Source organism: Hyla sarda, chromosome 7, assembly GCF_029499605.1.
Source record: "Hyla sarda isolate aHylSar1 chromosome 7, aHylSar1.hap1, whole genome shotgun sequence".
NCBI lineage: Eukaryota > Metazoa > Chordata > Amphibia > Anura > Hylidae > Hyla > Hyla sarda.
In genome coordinates this window covers 224,995,338-225,015,394 of record NC_079195.1, presented here as the reverse complement: position 1 = coordinate 225,015,394, position 20,057 = coordinate 224,995,338, and the positions used below count along the sequence as shown (strand labels likewise).

Here is a 20,057-nt window from a genome sequence, read left to right as displayed (position 1 = left end):
AAACGCGTCACCTTGTGCATTGTCCATATGTGTTGATCCATAAGTAAAGAACATTGCATCGAGCGTTGGCGCTGGACGTCTTTTCTCCACTGTTGTAAAAATATACTGGTATAAAAAATAAAGTAAACATTTTAGTAAATCTGAGCCGCTCAGTTTACCAATATCATGAGCCTGCACTTGTTTTAACCCCTTAAGGACTCAGCCCATTTTGGCCTTAAGGACTCAGACAATTTCATTTTTACGTTTTCATTTTTTCCTTCTCGCCTTCTAAAAATCATAACTCTTTTATATTTTCATCCACAGACTAGTATGAGGGCTTGTTTTTTGCGCGACCAGTTGTCCTTTGTAATGACATCACTCATTATATCATAAAATGTATGGCGCAACCAAAAAACACTATTTTTGTGGGGAAATTAAAACGAAAAACGCAATTTTGCTAATTTTGGAAGGTTTCGTTTTCACGCCGTACAATTTATGGTAAAAATGACGTGTGTTCTTTATTCTGAGGGTCAATATGATTAAAATGATACCCATTATTACATACTTTTCTATTCTTGTTGCGCTTAAAAAAAATCACAAACTTTTTAACCAAATTAGTACGTTTATAATCCCTTTATTTTGATGACCTCTAACTTTTTTATTTTTCCGTATAAGCGGCGGTATAGGGGCTCATTTTTTGCGCCATGATCTGTACTTTTTTTTGATACCACATTTGCATATGAAAAACCTTTAATTTTTTATAATTTTTTTTTTAATAAAATGCATTACAAAAGTAGGAATTTTGGACTTTTTTTTTTTTTCGTTCACGCCGTTCACCGTACGGGATCATTAACATTTTATTTTAATAGTTCGGACATTTCCGCACGCGGCGATACCAAATATGTATATAAAAAAAAATTTTTACGCTTTTTGGGGGTAAAATAGGAAAAAACGGACGTTTTACTTTTTTATTGGGGGAGGGGATTTTTCACATTTTTTTTACTTTTACTTTTACATTTTTTTACATTTTTTTTTACACTTGAATAGTCCCCATAGAAGACTATTCATAGCAATACCATGATTGCTAATACTGATCTGTTCTATGTATAGGACATAGAACAGATCAGTGTTATCGGCTATCTTCTGCTCTGGTCTGCTCGATCACAGACCAGAGCAGGAGACGCCGGGAGCCGCACGGAGGAAGGAGAGGGGACCTCCGTGCGGCGTTATGAATGATCGGATCCCCGCAGCAGCGCTGCGGGCGATCCGATCATTCATTCAAATCGCAAACTGCCGCAGATGCCGGGATCTGTATTGATCCCGGCACCTGAGGGGTTAATGGCGGACGCCCGCGAGATCGCGGGCGTCGGCCATTGCCGGCGGGTCCCTGGCTGCGATCAGCAGCCGGGATCAGCCGCGCATGACACGGCATCGCTCCGATGCCCGCGGTTATGCTTAGGACGTAAATGTACGTCCTGGTGCGTTAAGTACCACCTCACCAGGACGTACATTTACGTCCTGCGTCCTTAAGGGGTTAAAGGGGTACTCTGGGGGAAACATTTTTTTTTTTTTTTTTTTATCAACTGGTGCCAGAAAGTAAAACAGATTTGTAAATTACTTCTATTAAAAAATCTTTACCCTTCCAGTACTTTTTAGCAGCTGTATGCTACAGAGGAAATTCTTTTCTTTTTTAATTTCTTTTTTGTCTTTTCCACAGTGCTCTCTGCTGACACCTCTGTCCATGTGAGGAACTGTCCAGAGCAGGAGAAAAACCCCATTGCAAACCTATGCTGCTCTGGACAGTTCCTGACATGGACAGAGGTGTCAGCAGAGAGCACTGTGGACAAGACAAAAAAGAAATTCAAAAAGAAAAGAATTTCCTCTGTAGCATACAGCTGCTAAAAAGTACTGGAAGGATTAAGATTTTTTTAATAGAAGTAATTTTCAAATCTGTTTAACTTTCTGTCACCAGTCGATTTAAAAAAAAAAAAAAAAAAGTTTTCCACCGGAGTACCCCTTTAATGTCCTCCCATAGCCTGATCTCATATCTGTATCATCAAGAATGGGGGATTGAGAATTACCTCTCCTCCGGCACTGACGACACCACCGTCCGGCATTCTCTCGGCATGTAGATGACCTCCACATCGTCGGCGGGAAATTCATACAGATCTCTTAAAGGGCCAGAGTCGGCGACTACAGGATGACTGGTGAGATATTCTTCAAAATCCACCGGGTCGACCACTTCGGTGAGAGGGACCTGAATTACAAGAAGACAAACTCCATAAATAATAGAGCAGTTACAGACTCCGCAGGGTGGGGTATATTCCGATAGATCAACGCGCAGCGAGTATGGAAACTTACCGAGGCGTGGTGCGATCCTCCAACGCTTAGGTTTTTGTGGAGCTGCGGGGAGCCGTATTGTCCTGAGATTTGTTTTCGTACCTCTGCGGCCACGGTCCTGAAGAAACAATACAATCGATTTTATAAAAATATTAACAAAAGTGCAAATTAAAACAATTAACTGATAAGGAAAATATACAGCACTTTTTGTTTTTTTTTGTGTGCAAGATCTTGTAGTACAGTATTTCAGACATTAGGTGGCATCAGGAGCAGGAAACAAAGTCTACTGTGCTGCGCCAAATTTATGTTTCCGAGCTTGCATTTCTTGAATGGCAAAATAAAACTGTGCTCCCCTCTCTGTCCAACTACAAAAGGCCTGAAGAGCAGAGGTCTCCAAACTGTGGGCCTCCAGCTGTTGCAAAACTACAACTCCCAGCATGCCTGGACAGTTGAATCGTTCATTCCCTTTGAGCACAGTGAGTAAACACCCACAGTGCAGGGAGAGTTAAACCTCCACAGGGCAGGGGGGAACAAATTCATGAATGCAATCAAATCCAGGTAGTTCCAAATGGGTTCATTCAACTCTATAAAACTGTGGTGTCTATCCTGCAGCCCTCCAGCAGTTGCAAAACTACAACTCTCAGCATGGTTACCATTGTTATAGGATACATTTTTATAACTTTATATAGAAAATTGTATCAAGAAGTCAGTGATTCTTATCTATAGAGGTTCATCAGCAGTGGTCTCCAAACAGTGGACCTCCAGCTGTTGCAAAACAACAACTCCCAGCATGCTGGAAGTTGTAGTTTTGCAACAGCTCGAGGGCTGCAAAGTTGGACACCTCAGTTTTGTACAGTGGAATGAACCCATTTGAAACTAACAGGATTTGATTGCATTCATTACATTTTTCTCCCAGCTCTGTGGAGGTTTAACCCTGCACTGTGGGTGTTTACTCACTGTGCTCAAAGAGAGCGAATGATGCAACTGTCCGGGCATGCTGGGAGTTGTAGATTTGCAACAGCTGGAGGTCCACTGTTTGGAGATCACTGCTGTAGAACTTTTATAGATAAGAATTACTGACTTCTTGATACAATTTTCTAGATAAAGTAACAAAAATGTATCTTATAACAATGGTAACCATGACGACTGGGGTTTAAAAAAAAGGGGGGGGGTGCAGGGGATAACAGCCTCTGTGAGGTTTGGACTTCAGGGCCCTTAAAGGGGCGATTGTCTCCAATCCAAATGTCCTTTATTTGATATTTATGCATTAACAGATTAATATTAATAGCGACATTCTGAAATTCATAAAAAGCGCAGGCGAGCTGCAGAACGTGCCCGCCGGCCATCCGGCCTCCGTGTGCAAAATAATATCTCCGAGAAAGAAAAAAATATGCAGCCGCAGCAAAGAAGTCAATAGATCTTTGTACGACGCCGAGTGATGCGATCCGGCTGCCGCCTCAGATGACGGACGGCTGGGGATTGTATATTTACAGAAAAATGTTCAAATAGATCAGGAAACAGGATGGAAAGAATTGGAGGGTGATCTCACAAAACTACGGAAGGGAGAGAAGGTTCTAGGAGATCAACTTAAAGGGGCGACGCACAGCAAGAAATGGGGGCAAGGCCAGAAGGTCATAGAGAGAAATCCACATAGAAGATTTACCGGTACTTCTCTGCAGGAGTGACCCTAGGAGCCTGATCCTACATAGGTGATCTGATGTCATCCCTCGGAGCCTGATCCTACATAGGTGATCTGATGTCAGCCCTCGGAGCCTGATCCTACATAGGTGATCTGATGTCAGCCCCAGAAGCCTGGTCCTACATAGGTGATCTGATGTCATCCCCAGGAGCCTGATCCTACATAGGTGATCTGATGTCAGCCCTCGGAGCCTGATCCTACATAGGTGATCTGATGTCAGCCCCAGGAGCCTGATCCTACATAGGTGATCTGATGTCAGCCCTAGGAGCCTGATCCTACATAGGTGATCTGATGTCAGCCCTAGGAGCCTGATCCTACATAGGTGATCTGATGTCAGCCCTAGGAGCCTGATCCTACATAGGTGATCTGATGTCAGCCCTAGGAGTCTGATCCTACATAGGTGATCTGATGTCAGCCCTAGGAGCCTGATCCTACATAGGTGATCTGATGTCAGCCCCAGGAGCCTGATCCTACATAGGTGATCTGATGTCAGCCCTAGGAGCCTGATCCTACATAGGTGATCTGATGTCAGCCCTCGGAGCCTGATCCTACATAGGTGATCTGATGTCAGCCCCAGAAGCCTGGTCCTACATAGGTGATCTGATGTCATCCCCAGGAGCCTGATCCTACATAGGTGATCTGATGTCAGCCCTCGGAGCCTGATCCTACATAGGTGATCTGATGTCAGCCCCAGGAGCCTGATCCTACATAGGTGATCTGATGTCAGCCCTAGGAGCCTGATCCTACATAGGTGATCTGATGTCAGTCCTAGGAGCCTGATCCTACATAGGTGATCTGATGTCATCCCCAGAAGCCTGATCCTACATAGGTGATCTGATGTCATCCCCAGGAGCCTGATCCTACATAGGTGATCTGATGTCAGCCCCAGGAGCCTGATCCTACATAGGTGATCTGATGTCAGCCCTAGGAGCCTGATCCTACATAGGTGATCTGATGTCAGCCCCAGGAGCCTGATCCTACATAGGTGATCTGATGTCAGCCCCAGGAGCCTGATCCTACATAGGTGATCTGATATCAGTCCTAGGAGCCTGATCCTACATAGGTGATCTGATGTCAGCCCTCGGAGCCTGATCCTACATAGGTGATCTGATGTCAGCCCTCGGAGCCTGATCCTACATAGGTGATCTGATGTCAGTCCTAGGAGCCTGATCCTACATAGGTGATCTGATATCAGTCCTAGGAGCCTGATCCTACATAGGTGATCTGATGTCAGCCCCAGGAGCCTGATCCTACATAGGTGATCTGATGTCAGCCCTAGGAGCCTGATCCTACATAGGTGATCTGATATCAGTCCTAGGAGCCTGATCCTACATAGGTGATCTGATGTCAGCCCTAGGAGCCTGATCCTACATAGGTGATCTGATGTCAGCCCCAGGAGCCTGATCCTACATAGGTGATCTGATATCAGTCCTAGGAGCCTGATCCTACATAGGTGATCTGATGTCAGCCCTCGGAGCCTGATCCTACATAGGTGATCTGATGTCAGCCCTCGGAGCCTGATCATACATAGGTGATCTGATGTCAGCCCTCGGAGCCTGATCCTACATAGGTGATCTGATGTCAGCCCTAGGAGCCTGATCCTACATAGGTGATCTGATGTCAGCCCCAGGAGCCTGATCCTACATAGGTGATCTGATGTCAGCCCTCGGAGCCTGATCCTACATAGGTGATCTGATGTCAGCCCCAGGAGCCTGATCCTACATAGGTGATCTGATGTCAGCCCTAGGAGCCTGATCCTACATAGGTGATCTGATGTCAGCCCTAGGAGCCTGATCCTACATAGGTGATCTGATGTCAGCCCCAGGAGCCTGATCCTACATAGGTGATCTGATGTCAGCCCCAGGAGCCTGATCCTACATAGGTGATCTGATATCAGTCCTAGGAGCCTGATCCTACATAGGTGATCTGATGTCAGCCCCAGGAGCCTGATCCTACATAGGTGATCTGATGTCAGCCCCAGGAGCCTGATCCTACATAGGTGATCTGATGTCATCCCTCGGAGCCTGATCCTACATAGGTGATCTGATGTCAGCCCTAGGAGCCTGATCCTACATAGGTGATCTGATGTCAGCCCTAGGAGCCTGATCCTACATAGATGATCTGATGTCAGCCCTAGGAGCCTGATCCTACATGGGTGATCTGATGTCAGCCCTAGGAGCCTGATCCCACATAGGTGATCTGATGTCAGCCCTAGGAGCCTGATCCTACATAGGTGATCTGATGTCAGCCCTAGGAGCCTGATCCTACATAGGTGATCTGATGTCAGCCCTCGGAGCCTGATCCTACATAGGTGATCTGATGTCAGCCCTAGGAGCCTGATCCTACATAGGTGATCTGATGTCAGCCCTCGGAGCCTGATCCTACATAGGTGATCTGATGTCAGCCCCAGGAGCCTGATCCTACATAGGTGATCTGATGTCAGCCCTCGGAGCCTGATCCTACATAGGTGATCTGATGTCAGCCCCAGGAGCCTGATCCTACATAGGTGATCTGATGTCAGCCCTCGGAGCCTGATCCTACATAGGTGATCTGATATCAGTCCTAGGAGCCTGATCCCACATAGGTGATCTGATGTCATCCCTCGGAGCCTGATCCTACATAGGTGATCTGATGTCAGCCCTAGGAGCCTGATCCTACATAGGTGATCTGATGTCAGTAATAGGAGCCTGATCCTACATAGGTGATCTGATGTCAGCCCCAGGAGCCTGATCCTACATAGGTGATCTGATGTCAGCCCTCGGAGCCTGATCCTACATAGGTGATCTGATGTCAGCCCCAGGAGCCTGATCCTACATAGGTGATCTGATGTCAGCCCCAGGAGCCTGATCCTACATAGGTGATCTGATGTCAGCCCCAGGAGCCTGATCCTACATAGGTGATCTGATGTCATCCCTCGGAGCCTGATCCTACATAGGTGATCTGATGTCAGCCCTAGGAGCCTGATCCTACATAGGTGATCTGATGTCAGCCCTCGGAGCCTGATCCTACATAGGTGATCTGATGTCAGCCCCAGGAGCCTGATCCTACATAGGTGATCTGATGTCAGCCCTCGGAGCCTGATCCTACATAGGTGATCTGATGTCAGCCCTCGGAGCCTGATCCTACATAGGTGATCTGATGTCAGCCCCAGGAGCCTGATCCTACATAGGTGATCTGATGTCAGCCCTCGGGAGCCTGATCCCACATAGGTGATCTGATGTCATCCCTCGGAGCCTGATCCTACATAGGTGATCTGATGTCAGCCCCAGGAGCCTGATCCTACATAGGTGATCTGATGTCATCCCTCGGAGCCTGATCCTACATAGGTGATCTGATATCAGTCCTAGGAGCCTGATCCTACATAGGTGATCTGATATCAGTCCTAGGAGCCTGATCCTACATAGGTGATCTGATGTCAGCCCCAGGAGCCTGATCCTACATAGGTGATCTGATGTCAGCCCTCGGAGCCTGATCCTACATAGGTGATCTGATATCAGTCCTAGGAGCCTGATCCTACATGGGTGATCTGATGTCAGCCCCAGGAGCCTGATCCTACATAGGTGATCTGATGTCAGCCCTAGGAGCCTGATCCTACATAGGTGATCTGATGTCATCCCCAGGAGCCTGATCCTACATAGGTGATCTGATGTCAGCCCTAGGAGCCTGATCCTACATAGGTGATCTGATGTCAGCCCCAGGAGCCTGATCCCACGTATGTGATCTGATAATTGTTCTAGGAGGCTGATCCCATATAGGTGATCTGATGACTGTGCAAGCAGCCGGATCCCACATAGGTGATCTGATGATACTCTGAGCCTGATCCCAGATGGGTGACCCCCAAGAACCTGACCCCAAACAGATGATCTGATGACAGCCCTAGGAGCCTGATCCCACATAGACGGTCTGATGACTGGCATCTAAAACACATTGGGGGAGATTTATCAAAACCTGTCCAGAGGAAAAGTTGCTGAGTTGCCCATGGCAACCAATCAGATCGCTGCTTTCATTTTTGAAAAGGCCTTTTCAAAAGTGAAAGAAGCGATCTGATTGGTTGCTATGGGCAACTCAGCCACTTTTCCTCTGGACAGGTTTTGATGAATCTCCCCCATGATCTGACACCCAGAGCCTCATCCTCAGTTCTTGCACAATAGGATCTGTGCTGGAGACTCCTTGGGTGCTACATAGTCCCCTCAGTAATTGTACGACCTGCACCTCTCCATAGAATTGGAGGGGCACTTTAAGAAAATGAAGTAAGTTTACATAATGAGTGATATAAACGCCACAAGATCAGCTCTGCTGCATCTGTAGATCATGGAAGAAAACAATAATATCCGGCACAGAGTTCAGCCTCCATCTTAATAAACAGGATATATATGAGTCGGTATGTACAGTGCTCCCTCAAGTTACAATATTAATTGGTTCCAGGACGACCATTGTATGTTGAAACCATTGTATGTTGAGACCAGAATTCTATGGAAACCTGGTAATTGGTTCTGAAGCCACCAAAATGTCATCCAAAAATAGGAAAAAGTGAGGATTAAAGAAAAATAAGTAGATAACTAATATAGATAAAGCAAATCCCTACATATAAAAGTAATAAAGATCTGCTGGGAGCTGTAATCACTGTCTAGGTCAGTGTTTCCCAACCAGGGTGCCTCAGGCTGTTGCAAAACTACAACTCCCAGCATGCCCGGACAGCCAAAGGCTGTCCGGGCATGCTGGGAGTTGTAATTTTGCAACAGCTGGAGGCAACCTCTTTGGCAAACACTGGTCTATGTAGAGGACAGGAGCTTCTTCAGGGTCCTGTAAAGAACATGTAATGTCCTAAAAAAAGTAACATGGAGCCGCCCTCACCTGGTGTCCAAAGGAGAAGCTAACCCTGGCACAGGTAAAGAGTACAAAACATGTAATACCTCCCTGTACTGTAGGGGGCGCTACCAGACACCAGTTAGTGCATACACTTCAGTAATACAGGTAAAGAGTACAGAACATGTAATACTACCCTGTACTGTAGAGGGCGCTACCAGACACCAGTCAGTGTATACACTTCAGTAATACAGGTAAAGTGTACAGAACATGTAATACCTCCCTGTACTGTAGGGGGCGCTACCAGACACCAGTCACTGCATACACTTCAGTAATACAGGTAAAGAGTACAGAACATGTAATGCCTCCCTGTACTATAGGGGGCGCTACCAGACACCAGTCAGTGCATACACTTCAGTAATACAGGTAAAGTGTACAGAACATGTAATACCTCCCTGTACTGTAGGGGGCGCTACCAGACACCAGTCAGTGCATACACTTCAGTAATACAGGTAAAGTGTACAGAACATGTAATGCCTCCCTGTACTATAGGGGGCGCTACCAGACACCAGTCAGTGCATACACTTCAGTAATACAGGTAAAGAGTACAAAACATGTAATACCTCCCTGTACTGTAGGGGGCGCTACCAGACACCAGTCAGTACATACACTTCAGTAATACAGGTAAAGAGTACAGAACATGTAATACCTCTCTGTACTGTCGGGGGCGCTACCAGACACCAGTCAGTGCATGCACTTCAGTAATACAGGTAAAGACTAGTACAGAACATGTAATACATCCCTGTACTGTAGGGGGCGCTATCAGACACCAGTCAGTGCATACACTTCAGTAATACAGGTAAAGTGTACAGAACATGTAATACCTCCCTGTACTGTAGGGGACACTACCAGACACCAGTCAGTGCATGCACTTCAGTAATACAGGTAAAGTGTACAGAACATGTAATACATCCCTGTACTGTAGGGGGCGCTACCAGACACCAGTCAGTGCATACACTTCAGTAATACAGGTAAATAGTACAGAACATGTAATACCTCCCTGTACTGTAGGGGACACTACCAGACACCAGTCAGTGCATACACTTCAGTAATACAGGGGTTTTACCAGTGAAATGCTAATTCTGATCGGTCAGTTTTTCCGGCCATTGACACGTTTCGCAGATCCCATAGCATTGTATGTTGAGTCTGGTTTCAAGTTACAATGGTCCAGAAAAGACCATTGTATGTTGAAACTATTGTATGTTGAGGCCATTGTAAGTTGAGAGATCACTGTATATATTTTTACATTTTACTCCCAATGATTCCCAGTGATGGGAATGCAGGACGGCCGGAGTGTAATCCCTGAGCAGCGTTTCTCTACTCCAGGCCGCGAGGGCGATGACATCAGGGCGCCGGCTATCTGCTGTGAAATAAGGGAAATGAGACAAGTGATCTTCACTGACTGGTGGGTGCAGGGCAAGTATAATAAAACCTTTATTTAGAATCCTCATCATGGCATGCTGGGAGATGTAGTATCCCAACAGCTGGAACCCCAACGATGGCAAACTACAACATTTTTTTCACTATTATAAGAACTGATGTATGAACTACTTGTCTATTTTAGTTTACTAACGTGACCTCCTAGGCCAGTGGTCTTCAACCTGCGGACCTCCAGATGTTGCAAAACTACAACTCCCAGCATGCCCGGACAGCCAACGGCTGTCCGGGCATGCTGGGAGTTGTAGTTTTGCAACATCTGGAGGTCCGCAAGTTGAAGACCACTGGCCTAGGCCTTTTCTAGGACTGTTCACATGATCGAATGGTCACATGATCTTGCTTGTTCCTCTCATGGATGATGTCGTCAGACTCTTCTATTAAAGGGGTGCTCCGTTGGAACTTTTTATTTTTATTTATTTATTTTTTTAAATAAACTGGTGCCAGAAAGTTAAACACATTTGCAAATTACTTCTATTTAAAAATCTTAATCCTTCCAGTACTTATCAGCTGCTATATGCTCCAGAGGAAGTACTTTTCTTTTTTAATTTCTTTTCTGTCTGACCACAGTGCTCTCTGCTGACACCTCTGTCCATGTCAGGAACTGTCCAGAGTAGGAGCAAATCCCCATAGCAAATCTCTCCTGCTCCTGATAGTTCCTGACATGGACAGAGGTGTCAGCAGAGAGCACTGTAGTCAGACTGGAAAGAACTACACAACTTCATGTGGAGCATACAGCAGCTGATACCAGAAGGGTTAAGATTTTAAAATAGAAGTAATTTACATATCTGTTTAGCTTTCTGGCACCAGTTGATAAAAAAAAATTAAAACCAGAGTACCCCTTTAAAGGAACATCTTTCTGCAAAGTAACTCCCCCAATATATGTCACTTTATTTATCATGACTGAGCTGGCCTCCATTGCAGCTGGCATCGGCTGAGCCGGCCTCCAATGCAGCTGGCATGGGCTGAGCTGGCCTCCATTGCAGCTGGCATGGGCTGAGCTGGCCTCCAATGCAGCTGGCAGCGGCTGAGCCGGCCTTCAATGCAGCTGGCAGCGGCTGAGCCGGCCTCCAATGCAGCTGGCTGCGGCTGAGCCGGCCTTCAATGCAGCTGGCAGCGGCTGAGCTGGCCTCTAATGCAGCTGGCAGCGGCTAAGCTGGCCTCTAATGCAGCTGGCAGCGGCTAAGCTGGCCTCCAATGCAGCTGGCAGCGGCTGAGCTGGCCTCCAATGCAGCTGGCAGCGGCTGAGCTGGCCTCCAATGCAGCTGGCAGCGGCAGAGCCGGCCTCTAATGCAGCTGGCAGCGGCTAAGCTGGCCTCCAATGCAGCTGGCAGCGGCTGAGCTGGCCTCCAATGCAGCTGGCAGCGGCTGAGCTGGCCTCCAATGCAGCTGGCAGCGGCAGAGCCGGCCTCCAATGCAGCTGGCAGCGGCAGAGCCGGCCTCCAATGCAGCTGGCAGCGGCAGAGCCGGCCTCCAATGCAGCTGGCAGCGGCTGAGCCGGCCTCCAATGCAGCTGGCAGCGGCTGAGCCGGCCTCCAATGCAGCTGGCAGCGGCTGAGCCGGCCTCCAATGCAGCTGGCAGCGGCTGAGCCGGCCTCCAATGCAGCTGGCAGCGGCTGAGCTGGCCTCTAATGCAGCTGGCAGCGGCTGAGCTGACCCCCAGTAGGAAGCACAATTTAAAAAATAATAATATTCCATTTCTACTGACACTATATACCGGGTGTATGACTAGGAAACTGCTACATGATCTACATAAAATGTTATTTGTAAACAGTTTGATACATTGTTGTCACCTTCAACCATGAGAACACAAGGTGGGAGTTTTCTAAAGGTCAAGAAAAATAAAAAACAACAACAAAGCTCAGAAAAATGAAATCCAAATCAGAATCCCCTGCCATAATACCCCCCGAGACCCCCCCCCCGCGCCCGCCATCAGAAGTAAAGATAAAAAAAATTAAAACTAGGGCACAACCAGCAAACCCCTCCACGCCTGACCGCCCGTTCACTTCCGCCCCATCAACAGTGATCAGCAAATTACTCCAAGAACAATGAGCGCAGCGACAATACAAGGTCTATTATTCTCCTGACATCCCCCGATCCTGGTGGGAGGGGTGGGCTTGGGCGAGAGTTAGACCGGACCGTCGGCTTGACAAGGATCTGCACGACTCCCGGCACCAGGAAGAAGACCGGGGCCGAATATGTCGCACTGCGGCTCAGTCAATCACCGGCAGAGCCAAGACATTAGCTGAGCCGAGGTGTGACGGATCAACCACCGGCAACGAGGGAGAGGAACGGAGCGGGATACCTGAGGCACCGGGGGAGCGGCGGCAGGTAAGTCCTGTTTCTTTGTTTTTTTAAATGCCAGCAGCCTGGGGAAGTTTAAAAAAAAAAAAAAATGGTATCCCAGAGTTCCCCTTTAAATATCTTTGAGCTCCCCGATCCCACACCTTTTTACGTTTTTTTTTAAACGCCCTTCCGTTCCTGAGATTAGAGGGTTTATAGTTTAACAATTTAGGGAATCGGTCTGAAGGGTGTGAACTTAAAAGGGGTACTCCGCCCCTAAAAATCTTATCCCCCCTCCCTGCTGCACCCAGAGGTCGGGTGCAGCACCGGTGACGTCACGGTCGCGCCCGGCTTGTGACATCATGCCCACGCCCCCTCAATGCAAGTCTATGGGAGAAGGCGTGACGGCCGTCACGCCCCCTCCCATAGACTTGCATTGAGGGGGCGTGGCCGTGACATCACGAGCATGCGTGACCGTGCCAACACGAGCCTCTGCCCCGCATCGCCAGTCATCCGGCACGGAGTGAATTTTGCTCGGTGCACCGGATGTCTGGGGTGCCGCAGCCGAGATTCTGGGGGTCCCTAGCAGCAGGACCCCCCGCGATCAGACATCTCATCCCCTATCCTTTGAACAGGGGATAAGATGTCTAGGGGCGGAGAACCTTTTTAATTTTAACAAAATGGAGTTAGGCTGCATTCACACCACGTTTTTGCCATACAGTTCCCGTATACGTTTTCAATGTGAAAACCATACAGAACCGTATTGAAAACCGTATGCATTGACTCTCCATTGAAAACCGTATGCCAAAAGATGCATCAGGTTGCATCCCGTACGGTTATGTCAGTTTTTTTTCCCGTACCCAAAACCGTAGCCTATCACAGTTTTTGGTCCGGGTGAAAAACTGTATTAAACCGTATACGTTTTTTTTTTTTTTTTTTTAAACATGGGAGACAATGGGAACCGTACAGAACTGTATGTACTGACGGTTCCATCCGGTTTTCACCATATGGTTTTTGACTTTGCACAGTTTTTTTTTCTTGGAATTTCAATCAAACAAGTGAAACTTTATTCATAATGGAGTAAAAAGATAAAAATTTATAATTTTTATTTTTTCTTTAAAAAAAAAAAAAAAAAAACTGATGAAACCGGACATCATTTTTCAAACCGTATACGGGTTAAACTTTGTACACACGTTTTTATACAGTTTAGTCCGGTTTTGAGGAATCCGTTTTTTTTTTAATCAAAAACCTGATACGGGAACTGTATTGCAAAAACGTGGTGTGAATGCACCCTAATACAGTCAGGGGGTGTTAAAGGGGTACTCCGGCCCCGAGACATCTTATCCCCTATCCAAAGGATAGGGGATAAGATGTCTCACCGCGGGGGTCCCGCCGCCGGGGACCCCCCCAATCTTGTATTCGCCACCCACCTGTTTGAGCTGTATGGCCGTCACGCCCCCTCCCATAGACTGGCGGGGGGTGACGTCACGATACTCCGGCCCCGCGGTCGCCACCCGGCTGTTTGTGAGCTGGCACCGCGGCGTGCAGCTCAACAAGATTACAATAGATCGCAAGGGTCCCCAGCGGCGGGACCCCCGCAGTGAGACATCTTATCCCCTATCCTTTGGATAGGGAATAAGATGTCTCCGGGCCGGAGTACCCCTTTAATGTTCAACATTGAGGAGTGTATATGCCTAATAACATCCCCTCCGACTGTATAACCCCGCCCATAAACTCAATGCCACTCCCATTTCCAAAATCAGTTCACCTCCATCTGACCGACCTGAATTGTCAAACTATAAACCAGTGGCCTCCAACCTGCGGACCTCCAGATGTTGCAAAACTACAACTCCCAGCATGCCCGGACAGCCAACGGCTGTCCGGGCATGCTGGGAGTTGTAGTTTTGCAACATCTGGAGGTCTGCAGGTTTGAGACCACTGCTGTAAACCTTCCTATCACAGGAGCGGGAGTATCAAGAAACTGTAAAAATGCGCATGATCAGGAGGCACTAACCTATTTGATGATAACACAATCTTATTTTTGGGGCCACAGGGGCTCAGCTACTATTAAAGGGGTATTCCAGGAAAAAAAAACTTTTTTAGATATATCAACTGGCTCCAGAAAGTTAAACAGATTTGTAAATTCCTTCTATTAAAAAATCTTAATCCTTCCAGTACTTATGAGCTTCTGAAGTTAAGGTTGTTCTTTTCTGTCTAAATCCTCTCTAATGACACCTGTCTCGGGAACCGCCCAGTTTAGAAGAGGTTTGCTATGGGGATTTGCTTCTAAACTGGGCGGTTCCTGAGACAGGTGTCATCAGAGAGCACTTAGACAGAAAAGAACAACCTTAACTTCAGAAGCTCATAAGTACTGAAAGGATTAAGATTTTTTAATAGAAGTAATTTACAAATCTGTTTAACTTTCTGGAGCCAGTTGATTATATATATATATATATATATATATATATATATATATATATATATATATAATAAAAGTTTTTTCCTGGAATACCCCTTTAATAAAGTAAAAAATAAATAAAAAATAACGGCAGGTACCAGACTCCACTGTACAGTTATTATACTGATCCTGAATAAGCGCAGGACGCTCCTCCGCATACTATCAGGTGACATCTCACAGTCCTCATTCCATACACATTAGTCACAGATCTGAGCCGCTGGATCTGTCTATGATCTTCTCTAGGATGTTGTAAATAAATCACAACCAGGGCTGACGCCATGACAGCGAGAGATCGAGGGATTATGGGGAAGATTATCAAAACCCGTCCAGAGGAAAAGTAGCTGAGTTGCCCCTAGCAACCAATCAGATCGCTGCTTTCATTTCTCATAGGCCTTTTCAAAAATGAAAGAAGCGATCTGATTGGTTGCTATGGGCAACTGGGCAACTTTTCCTCTGCACAGGATTTGATAAATCTCCCTCTATATTTGCTGAATATCCACCAACACCTAGAATCTGTAGGATATCACTGTATACATTACTGATCCTGAGTTATATCCTGTATTATACTCCAGAGCTGTACTCACTATTCTGCTGGTGAGGTCACTGTGTACATACATTACATTACTTATCCTGTACTGATCCTGAGTTATATCCTGTATTATGCCCCAGAGCTGTACTCACTATTCTGCTGGTGAGGTCACTGTGTACATACATTACTTATCCTGTACTGATCCTGAGTTATATCCTGTATTATACTCCAGAGCTGTACTCACTATTCTGCTGGTGAGGTCACTGTGTACATACATTACATTACTTATCCTGTACTGATCCTGAGTTATATCCTGTGTTATACTCCAGAGCTGTACTCACTATTCTGCTGGTGAGGTCACTGTGTATATACATTACATTACTTATCCTGAGTTATATCCTGTATTATACTCCAGAGCTGTACTCACTATTCTGCTGGTGGGGTCACTGTGTACATACATTACATTACTTATCCTGTACTGATCCTGAGTTATATCATGTATTAAACTATTATACTCCAGAGCTGCACTCACTATTCTGCTGGTGAGATCACTGTGTACATACATTACTTATCCTGTACTGATCCTGAGTTATATCCTGTATTATACTCCAGAGCTGTACTCACTATTCTGCTGGTGAGGTCACTGTGCACATACATTACATTACTTATCCTGTACTGATCCTGACTTATATCCTGTATTATACTCCAGAGCTGTACTCACTATTGTGCTGGTGAGGTCACTGTGTACATACATTACATTACTTATCCTGTACTGATCCTGAGTTATATCCTGTATTATACTCCAGAGCTGTACTCCCTATTCTGCTGGTGGGGTCACTGTGTACATACATTACATTACTTATCCTGTACTGATCCTGAGTTATTTCCTGTATTATACTCCAGAACTGTACTCACTATTCTGCTGGTGAGGTCACTGTGTACATACATTACATTACTTATCCTGTACTGATCCTGAGTTATATCCTGTATTATACTCCAGAGCTGTACTCACTATTCTGCTGGTGAGGTCACTGTTTACATACATCACATTACTTATCCTGTACTGATCCTGAGTTATATCCTGTATTATACTCCAGAGCTGTACTCACTATTCTGCTGGTGAGGTCACTGTGTACATACATTACTTATCCTGTACTGATCCTGAGTTATATCCTGTATTATACTCCAGAGCTGTACTCACTATTCTGCTGGTGGGGTCACTGTGTACATACATTACATTACTGATCCTGTACTGATCCTGAGTTATATCCTGTATTATACTCCAGAGCTGTACTCACTATTCTGCTGGTGAGGTCACTGTGTACATACATTACTTATCCTGTACTGATCCTGAGTTATATCCTGTATTATACTCCAGAGCTGTACTCACTATTCTGCTGGTGAGGTCACTGTGTACATACATTACATTACTTATCCTGTACTGATCCTGAGTTATATCCTGTATTATACTCCAGAGCTGTACTCACTATTCTGCTGGTGGAGTCACTGTGTACATACATTACATTACTTATCCTGTACTGATCCTGAGTTATATCCTGTATTATACTCCAGAGCTGTACTCACTATTCTGCTGGTGAGGTCACTGTGTACATACATTACATTACTTATCCTGTACTGATCCTGAGTTATATATCAGACAGGAGGCGAGTATCTTATGCATTAATCTTTCTTTATTAATGCCCATAGCAGAAAATGCACTATTTAATGTAAAGAAAAATGAACAGAAACTTGAACTACAACTCCCAGCAGTCCTAGGGCCACAGTGGCCACTCCCAACCCTGTAGGTCCTATATAAGGACTGCCTCATAACAGATCTTCCTCTTTCTTTCTGCTCATAGCAGAATTCAGATAAGTGATTCCATTTCTATATATATATTTTCAGTTATATCTGGCGTTTTTATAGCCTGAGGGAGCTACCTTTCCTTCTCCCTCACTATATAGTGCTTTTCTTTATTCATACTTGTATATATTTATTTATAGTTAATTATTTATAATTAATTAATTAATTATTTTATTTACTTCCATTATATTCTCATTGTTATTGTACAATATATCGCTGCCTGTAGCGGCATTTCGCGGCTTTTTCCTTCTATTACTTTCTCCCCGTTCTCTCTGTCCCTTTTCCGCCATTTTACCTTGCGCTTTTTTCCCGTCCTCCTTCTCCTTCGCTTTTTCACGCGGGCGGGGGGCGGGTCCTCTCGTCAGGCCACGTCGTTCGGCGCGGCCCTTGCTGGTTCTATGGGCGGTTCCCCACTGATGTTTTAGTGGGCGGTCCTGGACAGAGCCAATAGTGATTCCAGGAGACGTAGTCTCGCGAGACTTCGTCCCTGGTGTTTTTCTATACCTTCGGCTCTCCTCCCACCGTAGCGCCAGTGCAGTGCTACCGGTGTGGAGGTCGGAGCCTGGACTTGTTTTCTTCCCCAGTAAGCCCTATATTAATAAGTCTATCAATTACTTATTGAACTGTTCAGGATACTTGTTAGTCTGTCAGTTCTCTTATCCTAGCAGATACTTACAAATACTTACCATGTCTGATGCTCCCACATCTGCTCCCACTGGGGAGGATGACTTAACTCTAGATACAGCACAGTTCATGAGTGCAGCCCAAATACAGGAACTCATAAATAGGTCCGTTCAAGCAGCCCTGGCCTCAGCTACTGCTCCAACAGGCCCACATCAGGTGCTGTCTTTGACCCCTATTCCGCTATCTCACAGCGATGAGCCGCCTTCAAAGAAAGGTAAAGCCTCTCAGAAAAGGAAGCATACAATTGCGGCTTCTGACTCCCCGGCAGGGGAAGTAAATAATATGCCACAGGCAGCTCCCCCCACGGTCTGCCGACCCATGCATCCTACAGACTCTAAACGACCCCTGGGCCTCAGGGAGTTACCAAAGAGGCAGAGGTCCGCCAGGCGGGCCAAGCCCGATTCATATGTAGAACCCTCGGACGAGGAATCAGATAATGAATCGGGCGAGACTTCGGTCTCCGAGTCTGATTCCCAAGATGAGGATGCTGGGCCCTCGGCGTTCACCACCAACGCCGACCCTGAACCACAGGGTGAGGTACTCCTAGATGCCCTAGGTGAACCATTTTTCCACCCAGACGCGATATCCCATCCTCGCTCTGGCGACTGGACCCCGTTACCTCATGTATCCCAGTATGTGGAGTTCTGGGCACGTAGGGCCATTGAAAGGACTAACCATAACAAATTACGGGCGGAATGTCCCAGACCTTTTATACCAAAGAAAGTGGTCGCTACTCCCGAAGTAGACCCTATCCTAGCCAAATACCTGGGTAAGTCGGGAAAATTCCCGAAAAAAGGAATAGAACGGTCTCTAAAGACCATCCAGGATCGTATTTTAGACCTATTGGGCCCACTCACAAAGATCCTGAACCTTTCAGAACAGGCCGCTGCGGCAGATCAACCCGTGGATCTGACCCAACTCCGGGGGTGGGCCCAAAGGGCCATATGTCTGGTCGGCAGCGCCAATACAGCGTGCTCTACTGAGCGCAGGCGCTCTATCCTTATGCGGCTTGACCCGCAATTGACCCACCTAGCCGAGACTGAACCAGGACCCTCGGCAGAGGGTATGCTTTTTGGGGATAACCTGGTTAAAGATATTAACAAATTTGTTGGGCTCTTCAATAGTCTGGACAAGGCCCAAACCTCTCTAAAGAAATCAGGGGCCAACAAGGTTTTCCCCCGGGCCGGCAGAAATAGGGGCCGTTCTGCCGGCCGGACCCCTTCATACAGGCCGTATTCTAGGGCAACGGCTCCACCGCTGTATCCCCAGGCTCCACCCTCCTATACCATGCCAGTGGCTCAACCGGCGCCATTCTTCCCGCCCAGGGGCAGACCGTGGCGCGGCCGTGGAGGCAGAGGATATCCCCGATCTCGCCCTCCTACCGGTAAGTGTTCCACCCATTCCACTATCACACATTCCTGTTGGGGGCCGTCTTCAGTATTTTATCCACGCCTGGTCTGCGATTACGGCAGACGCGTGGATTCTCACGACTATAACGGGTTGCCATATAGATCTTCTCACCCCTCCGGAACTGGGCATACTACCCCTTCCCATCCGGTTTTCACTTCAAAACGTTACCCTCATAGACAAAGAATTGCAGGACCTTTTGTCCAAGCGAGCGGTTGTAGAGGTCAGCCCGTCATCCCCGGGGTTTGTCAGCAACCTTTTCCTCGTCAAGAAAAAAAAAGGAGGCGGATTCCGCCCCGTGATAAACCTTCGGGATCTCAACCAACATGTCGCCTATTGACATTTCAAGATGGAAGGCATACATTGCCTTCGGGACCTTCTGCAAACGGGAGACTGGCTGGTGAAGGTGGACTTAAAAGACGCCTATCTCACCGTCCCCATGGACACGGCTTCCCAACAACTACTCCGTTTCATCTGGAGAGATCGGATGTGGCAATTTACTTGCCTTCCTTTCGGT

The 20,057-nt window shown here is 46.7% G+C and overlaps 2 protein-coding genes across 20 annotated transcripts in view; one reads left to right on the top strand and one right to left on the bottom strand.

Moving 5' to 3' along the window:
- Positions 1–20,057, bottom strand: part of DOCK7 (dedicator of cytokinesis 7) — a 211,460-nt gene that overhangs the window by 182,448 nt on the left and 8,955 nt on the right. For all 17 annotated transcript variants that reach the window (XM_056532871.1, XM_056532874.1, XM_056532880.1 and 14 more), the window contains exons 2-3: positions 2,341–2,437; positions 2,061–2,236 (exon numbers count right to left, since the gene is read on the bottom strand). In XM_056532871.1, the coding sequence (XP_056388846.1) occupies positions 2,061–2,236; positions 2,341–2,437 (273 nt within the window). The remainder of the gene's footprint in view (positions 1–2,060; positions 2,237–2,340; positions 2,438–20,057) is intronic.
- Positions 12,309–20,057, top strand: part of ATG4C (autophagy related 4C cysteine peptidase) — a 56,378-nt gene continuing 48,629 nt past the window's right edge. Inside the window, exon 1 of one of the 3 annotated variants that reach the window (XM_056532900.1) lies at positions 12,309–12,388. The gene's annotated coding sequence lies outside the window, so the exon portion shown is untranslated. Of the gene's footprint in view, positions 12,389–12,419; positions 12,650–20,057 lie in introns of those variants that run through there. The other 2 variants (XM_056532902.1, XM_056532897.1) reach the window with 2 other exon arrangements.